Raw genomic sequence first — 13,209 nt, 5'->3', positions numbered from 1 at the left:
ATAAATTTGTGAATGAAAGACAGAGATAAGAATAAATTACTGAAGTTTCATTGATATAGTTTGTTTATTAACAGTTTCCGTTAAGACGTTAAGTTATATTGTATAATTTTAAACACATTTATTTTAATAATTGAGTAATAAATTACTTAAAGTGTAGTCAAATTGAGTAATAAATTACTCAAAGTGTAGTCCATTTGAGTAATAAATTACTCAAAGTGTAGTCAAATTGAGTAATAAATTGCTCAAAGTGTAGTCAAATTGAGCAATAAATTACTCAAAGTGTACACAAACAATTACTTCCCAAATCTGTCGTGTCTACCAAAAACCAATTACTTTATTCATATAGAATCATGTGAATGTTCTTCCTAATGTTATGTAGTAAATATGCAATAATAATGTACATATCTGAAGTCATACATCAAGCCGTCCATATACACAATAATGTAACACTACAATAAATAAATAAATATTATTTATCATTATAACCATTTTTAGTTTATTTTTTCCTTTTGTACATATTGGTTTGAAGGTTACTGCTAGTTTCAATGGCTGGTTTCACAAGACCCTATTTGCTGGGTTAAAGCACAGCAGGAGTTCTTATAATTGATCTGTTAATTAAGTTAGCTCTAATTTTCTATGAAGAAATTCCGAGTGGAAGCAGTTGAGCTATTATGTAATAGTCAATTCGAAGTGAGCTCAAAGTCGGTCCACCATGTCCTTCGTTTTTGATAGATCTCAACCAATGACGGGCGAGAATGAGTGCAAATGTGTAATTTGAATTTGACTCTAATATTGATTAACTAGTTTTTCTTCTCTCTCAAGTTATTGTATACCTTTTCGGTGGAGCTGTGCGAACGCCCACAAACCTGAAACATGTCTGAAACCACTGGCTCAGAATAAAAACTTTGATTTTGACAATTACAGAATAGCCTAACTGCTCTGGGTTCTTCCATAAGAAAATTATAGAGGACTTGTGAAACTGGCTTACAAATATAATATTTAAATAGAAGAAGTGATGTTAGTTTCTTGATGATTGTATAGATATTATCATCAAACTTAATGGCCTCATTCTCAATGTCAAAACAAAATGATGTCTAATTTAAGGTACGCGTCCACAGGCCCGCATCGTACGCATCGCAGACAACTGATTTTAATTTGTCTTGTATAGAAACTCATACAACTGCGTCCACTCATCCGTATCGTACGGACCGCATCATCAAATGCCTACATGCGATGCGTACTGACTTACAGAATGCGTACGACGCGTGCGATGCGTACGATGCGGGCCTGTGCACGCTTACCTTTATTCCTTACTCTTCCATACAATAAGTCTAAGTTCCTAGGTTGTAGGAACTCGATGAATGGCCAATAAGTTTGATGATAAACTTTACAATGAACAAAGCAATAATTACACTAATAAGGATATTTTAAATTACGACAATGCGAATGTTCTGAGCCATAAGATCCATGAAAATAAGTAAATTATAAAAGATTCTAGTTGTATCTATGATAGAAATATTTTCTTTACATGAACGATCAGTGAAATAAATAATAGTTATGTGAATATGAGTCGTTACTCGTTATAGTGAAAATCTTATTTTATGAATGCGTAGTTTAATAATGTGCAGTTTATAGTGAAAATTTGCAGTTATATAATATGAAATGGGGTGAAAATAAATACTGTCTGAACAGATGTGATTTTCATGAAAAATAATAATTTCACTTCATAATATTTATGTTACAAAAAACTGTAACTGATGTAACATTGTTTTATACCGTATGGAGTTAACACATATGAATTAATTAGAACTTGGCTGACAATGCACGAAAAATAAGCGAAGTAGGTCCATTAAGCAAATAAATGAATATGAAGCCAATTTCTCTTGGAGCTTATTTGAACACTCTTTATAAATACGGCATTGCATCAGCCGCGTAATATTCCTTGACATCCTACAACATTACAGCTCTTCTGTGGTCAAGGCACAAGAGCTGTTCGCACATAATTTAATACTTGATTTACTTAATAACATATTTGTTTCTTTTTCTAAAAATGTGTTTGATAAATTCAATTCCTTAATTTTCGTTGAAATATTTTGTTGTATTATGCTTTCGGGACTAGTAGTTTCATTTAAGTCATATGAGTGATCTCCATATCGATATACCTAATCTACTGTTACATCACCCCATTATATCAACCCGAAAAGTTAAAATATACATTATTCGTGAAAAATAAAACAGATATCCTACTATTCATATTTTTGCATGTGACTGCATGTCGTTTGTTGACGATACTTGAGCGATGATGATCATGATCGTGATAGGTTTACAGAATTTACCGTGAAGATTACATTTAACATTACATGGTGGTATGGGCTTGTCGGCCACTGTACGCCATAAATATAAATGCTAATGTGCTTCCACTTCAGAACTTTATACTGCTGAGAAAATAAAGCATTTTCATTCTTGTACTCAGATTGTAAAACATTTGCTTTGTGAAAAAGTACTATTTATAGTACAGGTCGGTATCGCACGCAATGGATTTTAGTTTGTCTTGTGTAGAAACTCATACAACTGCGTCCGCTGATCCGCATCGTACGCTCCGCATAATCATAATGCGATGCGTCCTGATGACGTCATACGGAATGCGTGCGATGCGTACGACGCGGGTCTGTGAACGCTTAACTTTAAACAGTGCTCAGTTGTTATACCTAAGCTTGGATTAAAAGAAATGCAACCTGCATCTTTATTTTGAATCGACTTAATTAAAAAGTCAGTTTTGTTGGTGCAATAGGCCAGAAAATTGATATTAAAAAAATGCGTGTCACGCCCATACTATCAGTGTAAAGATACTGTTATTTAATGTAAGTTAGACTTAATAACAAATTAATATGCTAGATGGAATTTATAATAAATTAGCAATACTTAACTTATGAAGCGACAAGTAAAGTAAGATTATTTTTTGATATTGCCCGCATGTTCGAATTAAGTCGGATGATATCGGAGTCCTTACTTTACTCGCAACAGAAACTAAACGAAAACGATCGGAGGCTTTGATCTGTACAAAATAAAAGTAGAGAATATTATTTTTGTAATAATGAAAGTTATTCTAAAATTGATACTTATACAAATAATATTAAATTGTTTGACTAATTTGTTGTTTTATTTCTTTATTGCATCCCTTTTGGGTCCTTTATAATAGTTTTAAGATAGCGTTAGATAATTCTTGCTTATACATTTCAGATGCCTCGTTGGTCGAGTGGTCGCAAGTGCGACTGCCGGACAGGGGGTCTCGGGTTCAATTCCCGGGTCGGGCTATACATTACTGGGCTATTTTCGGTTTTTCAAAAAAATCTCAGTGGTAGCACGGAGTCTGGAATTGTGCCTAGTATATGACAAAAAGACTCGCCCCATGTTACATGGGACTTATAACACAAATAGTGAAGAGTGGGTGTACACTGTACATTGTATAGCTGCATTACTTGCTGTAGACGTATGCACGCACATTTCAGATGTCTATGAAATATATTCGGGGATAAACGTATGTAAAGATAATATTTAAATTTTAGTCCGATAAATCCTTCTTTGAATAAGAAGAACTTAACTGGACAAACCAATACTTCAAGAGACTGGCTGCCTTCAATTTATGCGGACTCGGCCAACGCCTTCTGAAATGAACTACAAGTACCTAAGTACCTACCTACTTCCTCTCACACTGGGCATGCAGACAATGGGGTTGCGACAGACATAGGCTACGCGCTCCATGCGACTAATCGACTGCGATTGTCGCAGCGACCGCGGCGCAAGGTCACACCATTTGTTTGTAGCAAACGGAGTGTGACCAATTTGCAATACGTACCTCATTTGACTAGACCTTTTTTATACATAGGTAGGTAATTAAATTTTTATGGAAACTCGCCATTTGACTTTTTTTTTGCTTCCAAGCTTCCACGGTGTTGCGTAAAGTGCCTTGCTTGTTAAATCTGACTTCGGATTTACGGCTAGAATTAATATTTATCAAAATCTCGATTCCAAATCTTTGATATTATGATTAGTTTTTGAAATTAGGTACTTGTATGGAGCTCCAGTCTAAACTTTCATCATCATCGTCTTATGTGTCAGGAGAATATTTTTACTATTTTTTTTTAATTTAGAAAATTAGTGCGTGTTCTACCTAATTCGGCACGGTAATAGGCTCTCCTTCTATTAGACCTAATTACTTTCCTTCCCAATCCCCAATTACCCAACAACCCTTAAATTTCTAACCCCCGAAATGCCTGTATAACGTGCGACGGCGATTGCTTACCATCAGGAGATCCGTCTTTTCGTTTACCGGCTTATTCCATAAAAAGGTACATAGGAGTTGGAACTTATACGATAAACAAATATAACTAGGTATGTACCTACAACAAAAATATTTTTGACACTGGGCCCTTGCATTATCGTATGATAATTATGGTGGGATTTTGTTCTTTGTTCATGGTTGGGTTATTTGCCTTATTGGATACTATCAAATATAATTAATTTTAATTCATAAAAAAATTCGATCTTTTGCTATTGTAATCGACTTTATAAATTATTTTACTATTAAATTGTGCTATTCGTTTTTTTTTCATTGTAATTGCTATTGTATTTATTGTTTGAAGCCACATGTATAAAGCGTTTTTTTTTTTTTTTTTATTGAAACTTGATTAAAGATACATTGTGTTAAATATTTAATGTATTTTTTTAGGCTTGTATTCATATAAAAGTCATAAAACGTAACGAAATAAAAAAATAAAAAAAATACTATAGAAAATTGTTTGTATAAGTACGTGCAATAAGCATAATAATATTTTTTTTTTCAATCGGTCGCCTGTCTCTTTTACCTATTTACTGGGTAAACTGGTGTAGTCAAAGTTCATGACACCTGTAAACGGTTTATCTACTTCATTGTAGTGTATATTGAATTTTGTATCCTATAAAGGGGCTGTCGTTTTTCTATTAGAAAAAAAATATATATTAAAACCATTTTTTTCTTATGGTAGGTACTCTAATTTGTTTGTTTGCGAAACTGTTATTTAAATCGAATATGCACAGAAATGAGAATACGTAGATAATAACTTTTGCACAAGATACTTACATCAATAGACAATTAATTACCTACGAGTTATAATATTGGTAGGTACCTGAAATAGTACTTAGACCATTTACTTTCATATTTTGTAACTTGTTTCGGAATTAAATAGTTGAATGCTACGAATGTCAATGTTACAACCATGTCTAGAGGGGAAAATAAATATTTTTTTGTGCTTTAATTAAGCACAAAAGGTACTTAAACCTATTAAAAAAAATGAAACAAAAATATACCATACGCCATAAAATTTAATATTAAAATTAAATGGCAAGTTTATTGCAGGGTTGGAGCGGTGCTGCTAAAATAAAATGTAGTATGTCCCTAATTCATAACTGATAGTTTTGCGACTTGACTCTCGAGTGGTTTACCTACCTATATTTCACAGTTTCACACCCGTTACCTCATTGCAAGTTCCTTCCTTCATCCATCTCATGCTTTAGAAATGGTTCTTAGCCTTAGCCTCCGGACCTCTGGAGCTGCGGACTACCTAGTGGGTTTACTGGGGCTCGGGATCGGAAAAATAGCATCCGGAACCTCCTACACTTTGGAACGAGCTTAGCTTCACTGACAGACAGACTGACTAACGATTCAATTTGTGGTTTAAATTGTGCCTAAGTAAGGATTAATTGAAATAAATGCTTTGACTTTGACGTTTGTTCTCGAGTTGCAGTCAGGCTAACGAACTGCAAATGATTTTAAATATGTAATACTAGCTACTCCCGCAGTTTCACTCGCTTTTCTCGGCCCCTATTGGTCATAGCGTGATGTTTTAGCCTATAACCTTTCCGATAAATGCACTATCCAACACAAAAATAATTATTCCATTCGGACATGAGCGCGTTTAACAATAAACAAACAAACTCTTCAGCTTTATTATAAAGTAAGTAAGTAAGTACCTATGTAGATACATATGTTTTAGGAACCCACGGTCATGTTTTATTTTGTAACAAAAGTAAGGCGTGTGCTTATCCCAGATTGTTATAATTTTCTTAAATGTGAGTGTTTAAGTTAAAGTTATATTGTTATGAGTAAATCGATATAGTTTATATTCAAGAGTAACACAAATGGGAACATAATATTAAAGTCAATGCATTTTATTTCAATTAGACGGACAAGGAAGAAGCAAGATAAATTGTGTGCAGACTTTTAAATATTACAAAAAATCCATAAAGAATTTGGGATATTCCAAAACACTAATTTATTATCTATAAAACGTACTTAACCAATATTTAATCGGTGAGTATTTAATGTATCTTTTAATCCAAATTGTGTTCGATTTATGGAAATGATTTCGTTCTTATCAATATTACTGAAAGAAGTGGCTGTACTTAACGGATATAACTCACTGTATGCTCTTTTGCACCTATTCCTTTAAAACAACAATACATCTCGTTAAACGGATGTTATGCAAAACCTAAACCATGTTTATCATCTTAAATACCGGAAAGGCTGCGCACGCGCAGGCCTACACCTACACCGATATTATTGCGGTCACACAGCCAGAAAGTTAAACTAGGTGAATGAAGTTTACACTAAGGTTGGTTAGTCACCCATTATAATTGTGTACACCGGATTTATTTATTTCTCAATGGCTGCCTGACCTGCCCCGATCTATTGTCCCCAGAACAATGTTGTTGACCGGTGGGAAAATAAACAACTCATATAGACACGATTAGAAACTAGTACTTCCAGTTAATTGCTTAGAGAGCGTCTGAAAACACGTAGATGTAGCTACTATGGTGCGACTAGCAATAATAGTGTGTCTCGTGTCGCGTGTGATCTACGGCGAACACACAGTTCAACGCGATACGTATTCGGAACACGTGTATAGGAAATTAAGACCCAATATGCCGACGCTACATGGTAAATATACTTACAAACAGTACGATAAACCCCGGACGTACTCGGCCATCGGATTGCCGCCGTACGATCCACATGTTGTGCAGGCACAATATGATACAAGGACTTTGGAGAAAATGAGGCACCAAGCGCCGACAGTTTACGAAGAATTCATCGCGCCCCATACAACACCTTCAACAATTAAACATAGAATAGACTACGAGATAGCAAGAGCTACAGCCGACGCTAAATACCAAGCTTCAAAATATGCTGCAGACGACGACGACACACTTGAAAAACTGAAGTCTATCATGCAATATCACCCGCCTGCGGACGCTCCAAGGGACACCATGTCTGACTATGCCAGCAGTGAATATAGCATGGATGATGACGATGTCCGGAGCAGTTCCCGAAGTTTGTATGACAACTGGCCATATTTTTATCACAGTCCGTATGAATATGAAACCAATAAAAACGCACATAATTCAGAAAAAGCGAAAGACAAACGTTACGTTATGGATGGATTTGACAGTATAATTCCTGTTCAGGAACTTATTGAAAACGATCTCCCGCCACCACAATATGAGCTCACACCGAATCACTATCACGAAACGACAGATAACCCAATAGTAGGAGATGAACCATTCTTTTCATTTATACTTAATGATTATTTTGAAAAGAATAATGCTGAGGATCCTGTGATATTCAAAGGGTTAGATTTTGGCAGAGACTTTGATCACGATACTTATTTACCTGACGTTGAAGAAGCTAGAAGGAGTCGTCGGATAGATAACAGTTATTTTACAACTAATCGTCCGACAACACACTACGACGTTCCCAGTAAAGTGTCGCTAGCAGAATCAGTAACTGAACAAACTCATAAAAGAAATCTTGAATTCGATACCCGGAAAAATGCTGCAACGAGCGACGATAAACATAATTCCGAGTACGCAAATCAAGCAACAGAATACAATGGATTTAAGGATTTTCTAGACACTTTTGCGCAAAAATTCGGTTCGGAGGATCACAAGAGAAATTCAAACTATATTCATGAAACTAATAAGGATAAAGGTGAAAACAAGAAAGGTTTTCGCAGGATTTACCATAAAGACGAATATATGGAAGACAACGAATTTTACGATAATAACAATAGTAGTACGCGGGGCGTGGATAAAGCTAGTTCAAACGCCCACGTTGGAGGATCTGAAGCGTATCTGCGGTCCCAAGCCGCGGCAGCTACAGGGAATCGAACCCACGCTGCAAGCAACGCAGGCAAGGCAAACAACGCTACATTCAATACTAGTTACAACGGACATGACAGATCTAATACATTGGATAACAAGTTTAATAAGTACATTGATGTCGCGAAACAGGCGGCTCAGAGCAATGACGAGGACTATGCAGACCATTACAGGATATGACTAGACGAGAAACGTCTGAGCGACATTTTGGCGGAAAACGAATATCCGTAGCGAAGTACCTAAGTGTCTACCTAGGTAGGTAGACAATCTGTTACCGTGACTGTACAGTGAAGTGTTCGGTACAGTGGTGGCTAGGTTCCAAAATGAACGCATGACAGTGCTCTAGTGACAGTATTCTGTGAGTGTCGTCTCAACTCGGACATTTATGTAGCCGAGGACAATGGCGATTGAACTATTGGGGTTGTGGGTTTTGTTAAAGTTTATTTAAGTACTACTTTTATCATTTTTATATTGTTATGAGCTATTTTCGAAGTAGAGGCACTGTAAAATGTCGTCTATTTCATATTTGTTTTTGTATAAAAAGGGAATTCATTGGTACATAGCATTGTGGCAAAATGTAACAAAGCACACAATTTGTTTAAGATTAAAAAAATAGACTTGGAAATACCAATTTGAATTAAGTGTTTAGTATGATTGTAGGTTATGAATGAAAGGAATGAACATAAAAGAAAACGATGTAATAAACTATATTTTATAATGTTGATTTACAATGCAAACTCTTAAATAAATAATCTAATGTTAAATCAATAAAGTAAACATACACTAGATTAAGTGGTGAATTAATAAAATTTATGAAATACAGAAATACGTTAGTTTCTTTTGCTTTGAAAATAATAAAAAAATATCGTCCTGAATTTGTATTTTATTACATATCACATCACTCGAAACTCGAATAATAAATCAATATTATTCATGCTAATGACGATTCCACAATTATAATTAATATATAACTAGTCAATTCGATCCACTGAATTAATAATATAATGTACTAAGTAATTTAAGATAAATTTTAAATAAAATATTCACAAAAGGCAAGTAAAAAAATTAACCTAATAACTGAAAATAAGTTAACTTATTTCGAAAAAAGAGACAGGCAAACTAAGAATCCATCCTTAGACGTCTTGCTTCACCAGAATTTTTATTTGGCATTTGTGGGAACATTGGCAAAATACTGAGCACTTTGCTCATCACCGAAGACGTTCTGTCTCCCAATTTGTCAACATAAGCATTCACTTTCCATGGTGATCTGATCATTCTTACAGATTTTCCATCGAATTCTTTGCTTTCTTCATTTTCCTCATTAAATTCATCTTCCAACTCACGCGCCTTCTCTTTCTCAGGTGCTTTTGTAGACGTGGTATCGTCGTAGTAGTCATCTTTTTCGACCACATTCTTGGGCACATTTTCTACTGCTCGTTCTTTTTTATTTGAAACGGGTCGATGTGATGCCGATGCATGGCCTTTGTTACTGGTGGGTGTTTTAACTTCATGGGGTGCTGGTGCAGGTTTACTTTCTTGCTTCGCAGATGTTTGTTGAGGGCGTTCATTAGTTTCCTTCGATTTAGTCCTTGGCTCCAGTGGTTTACCTCTACCAACGAATTCATCATGATTTACATCAAAATCGTAGTCGTCGAGATTAAAATCCTCATCTTCGTGTTCACCGGAATCTACTACTCGCACCGGCGATCGGCTTATCTTCATTTGGAAGTCGTCATCATAGTCCATTTCGTTGTATTTTGGTATGGGTTTCTTCACGAGGGTATTTTTTGTCTTTATTTGAGCAGGATGCGATGAGCTGGTAACAGTTTTGTTGGTCACTTTCTCTACCTTTTCATGTGACTCTCTTGGTACTCGGATGGCGGATGCTGCTACGTCTGGGTTTGGCTTGGCTTTAAAGAAGTGCCTCGCCCTTCTGTTGTAGTTCCGCGAGTACTCATCGCTCTGCAGCGTGTCTTCCCTGGAGAACCCGATGAGTGAGTCCTCGTCGAACACCTCCCTCGTGAGTCGCACCGGCGGAGAAGATCCTGTCGTTTTCGTTTCGGTCGTCAATGTTCGATCGGTAATTTTCTCAATCAGCCGAGCGTTGTTGGTTAAAATAAAGCTGGATCCTAACAGGACGAGCAGTATAATTTTCATTGTAATGTGTTTAACGTCGGGCCGTCGGAGTGTCGACTAGCGACATGATTCTGAATCAATGCATAATGTAAACTACCCAATGTTTTTAAATGATGTTTACATAGATGAACAATGTATGATGAGAAAAATAGGCTGACTAATAGATTTTATTTTGATAACAATGAATGATTGTATTATTGTTTTAATGAATGATAGGGTTCTACCTTTTGTGAATGAATTCGTATTTAATGTTTTATCCACAATTCGCCAAGTTTTCAATTTCTATTATTGTTTTAGTCGGCACTCGGTAATCACTAATCACTGTGAAAGTAAATAAATTTCTTTAATCAACGTCTAATCCTCTTGATGTCGGTAGCTGTGCACCGCTTGTTCCCTGAGTCGATGTGTTTGGTGCAGAGGATTCAATTTTCTGAACAATCAACGCATTTTAAGATCGTTTCCTGTGCTAATGTTTGTGTTTCATCTATCTCTTTGACGGCAGAATGTCAGTGAGAATCTGTTCCGTAGCTGTTCTCATAATATTTTACAACACTGGTAGTTTTTTACACACCATTCTTCAATTTAACCATTGTGAAAGTGAACATAGTGAAGTACGCGTGTTTCATTGTTTCCAAAGGTATAGGTACCTACATCTGGGCTGATCAGTAGATCTTACGTGGTTGCCAATTTTTAGTTTGAAGCCTCACTAAGTAGTCGACACAGGATCGTCTTGTAATTCAGAACACAAAATGTTGTTTGTGGACTTAAAAATCAAATCATATTATGGGTATCATTTTGGTATTGATCTCAGATTTTTCTCATTTCGTATCGAAACAATGTTGTTGTCGTAAAGGAGTTTTACTTTCTCAGCATATCAGATGTGTGTATATTAAATAAGTGCAATGGGTGTGATGGGAATCGAATTGCGAACTTTTAGCTCAACAGCCATTAAAGACTGGTACCAAGTTGGTAGGTACCTTAAACATGGGAACCTGGAACTAATTTGGCTTCGAACAAAACGTTTTGTATGCAAACATTTTATATGTTTTTATGAATTTTCTAGGCATGTCATGTTCATTGGTTTAATCTCATTTTTTATTTACAGAATCAATAAAAGTTAATTCTGTGAACCCTGCAATAATGATGTTATTGAATGCGTCGTGAGTCAAGCAGATTTTATTTGTTGACAACTGTTTACTCATAAGTAAACAGGCGTAATATGAGCGCAAAAAATTTATAAGAACAATGCTGTAGCCATCGGCAGTTAGTATCGAACGATCACGATGAAGATACTGTTCAAGATAATTAGCGCATTTCTTTATTTTAACTCAGTTTCTCCTGTTTTAATGTACTACATTTATGACGATAACCCTAACATTGGCTTCGTCGCTTTGGACAACAGCATTGGTGCCTACGTGAAAACTGGATTCACTAGCAATGGGAAGAGACAGTACACTGGATCCTACAGCTCCAAGTACCAGAAGATAAATAACGAGCATGTCGTAGATTCCCATTTCAAAGTGATGAAGTCCCCGTCGAACTACCTGATGCCGTCCATGAACGATGCCGGAAGGACCCGAACCCACGATGCCAGTAAAAATGGCGCGCATAGAAAAGGAGACGATCACAAAGTCACAGAGCCGCCAAAGCAATGGAAACAAAGAACACAGAACCAACAGGCAGCCAACCCTGCTAAACCTGTACAACAAGATCAGCAGGATCCGCAGAGTTCTCATAATCCTGTCGTCAGAGGTGAGTACGCTGCTGCCAAGCCCCAGGAAGCAGCTCCACACGCACAGCCTGCGACCAATCAACAAATCTCCCCAATCAGGCCCAAAGCCGTCAACGCTGATTATAGCAACCAGTTGAAGCAACGCAGCCAAAGAAACCAAGAGACTGTGTTCGAGGCTAAACCCAGTTTCGTTCAAATGAATGTGAGAAAGACACAGATGACTGATTCCCAAAAAATAGTCAGAATGAACAATAACCGTCAGATGACCTCATTGGCCGTGCGCACACAACAAGCTCAACAAGACAATCGTCAGCGGATGCCAACATCCATAATGATGGATAAAACTCTACATAAAGCTAACGCAGTCCACGACCATAACAAGCAAGTAATGTCACGAGTACTTGACGATATGACACAAAAAATAACCGACAGGCGACATAAAAAAGGCGAATATAGAAAGAGAGACGCCAAATACAAGCAAGGTTTTGATGTATTCGAGAAAAGTAAGCGAAGCGTTGTGTCAGACAATATGAGAAAATACATCGGCAATGACAAAAGTAAGGGCAACTCCCATAGAAATAATAATAATATGGAATTATCGAGGATTGGCAGTCATGAAGACAGTGGCATTTTGGAACCTAAAGAAACGCCGTACGCGCTGTTTTACAGAATGAACCCTGAAACACTGGATCAGCAAGAAGGTTTCATGTTACTGAGGTCCATGGAAGACAACAGCAGTAACAACTTTAATACAAAGGACAAACGTCTCACTTTTGAGGACGACTTTGAAGTGACACCTGAACAAAAACCTAAAAAGAGTGTCAACGCCCCAAAACTGCTCAAGAAGCTTAAAAATTTCGTCAGTTATAGAAAGCATTGATTAATATTATACATGTATCTGTGAATATTACCGATGTGTTTCCTAATACAATGCAGTGTAAAATAATTCTCATGCAAACCGCAATTTGTTTTATAAGTAGGTACTATCAGTAGTCAGTACTATGTTATGTTTTTTTTTGTACTTGCCAGCTGTTCAATTCAATGTAGAAGGTGTTTAAAATAAATATGATTTTCGTTTTCATAAACTTATGTTCATAGTTTCATTGCCTTGATATTAGAGCTACGGTAGTAAAAATAGTCAGTTTGCT

General features: G+C 36.3%; 3 protein-coding genes across 3 annotated transcripts; 2 read left to right on the top strand and 1 right to left on the bottom strand.

The window, feature by feature from the left end:
* The first annotated feature begins 6,592 nt into the window (after positions 1-6,592).
* On the top strand, positions 6,593-8,590 carry LOC118278131 (uncharacterized). The gene has a single exon (XM_035597211.2). The coding sequence runs from the start codon at positions 6,850-6,852 to the stop codon at positions 8,371-8,373; it is 1,524 nt and encodes a 507-aa protein (XP_035453104.2). The 5' UTR covers positions 6,593-6,849; the 3' UTR covers positions 8,374-8,590.
* A 142-nt stretch (positions 8,591-8,732) lies between these two features.
* On the bottom strand, positions 8,733-10,818 carry LOC118278132 (uncharacterized). The gene has a single exon (XM_035597212.2). It carries the CDS (start codon positions 10,348-10,350, stop codon positions 9,313-9,315), a length of 1,038 nt encoding a protein of 345 aa, XP_035453105.1. The 5' UTR covers positions 10,351-10,818; the 3' UTR covers positions 8,733-9,312.
* A 116-nt stretch (positions 10,819-10,934) lies between these two features.
* On the top strand, positions 10,935-13,148 carry LOC118278133 (uncharacterized). The gene is made up of 2 exons (XM_035597213.2): positions 10,935-11,354; positions 11,435-13,148. The coding sequence occupies exon 2, from the start codon at positions 11,613-11,615 to the stop codon at positions 12,939-12,941; it is 1,329 nt and encodes a 442-aa protein (XP_035453106.2). The 5' UTR covers positions 10,935-11,354; positions 11,435-11,612; the 3' UTR covers positions 12,942-13,148.
* The last annotated feature ends 61 nt before the right edge of the window (positions 13,149-13,209 follow it).

The sequence above is a fragment of the Spodoptera frugiperda genome, chromosome 18 (genome assembly GCF_023101765.2).
Source record: "Spodoptera frugiperda isolate SF20-4 chromosome 18, AGI-APGP_CSIRO_Sfru_2.0, whole genome shotgun sequence".
Taxonomy (NCBI): Eukaryota; Metazoa; Arthropoda; class Insecta; order Lepidoptera; family Noctuidae; genus Spodoptera; species Spodoptera frugiperda.
Note: the sequence above shows the minus strand (reverse complement) of the source record. Positions and strands in the feature narration are given on the sequence as shown.

Excerpts from the sequence above, each read along its gene's own strand:
- LOC118278131 (XM_035597211.2), top strand. The coding sequence starts at position 6,850 with ATGGTGCGACTAGCAATAATAGTGTGTCTCGTGTCGCGTGTGATCTAC.
- LOC118278132 (XM_035597212.2), bottom strand. The coding sequence starts at position 10,350 with ATGAAAATTATACTGCTCGTCCTGTTAGGATCCAGCTTTATTTTAACC.
- LOC118278133 (XM_035597213.2), top strand. The coding sequence starts at position 11,613 with ATGAAGATACTGTTCAAGATAATTAGCGCATTTCTTTATTTTAACTCA.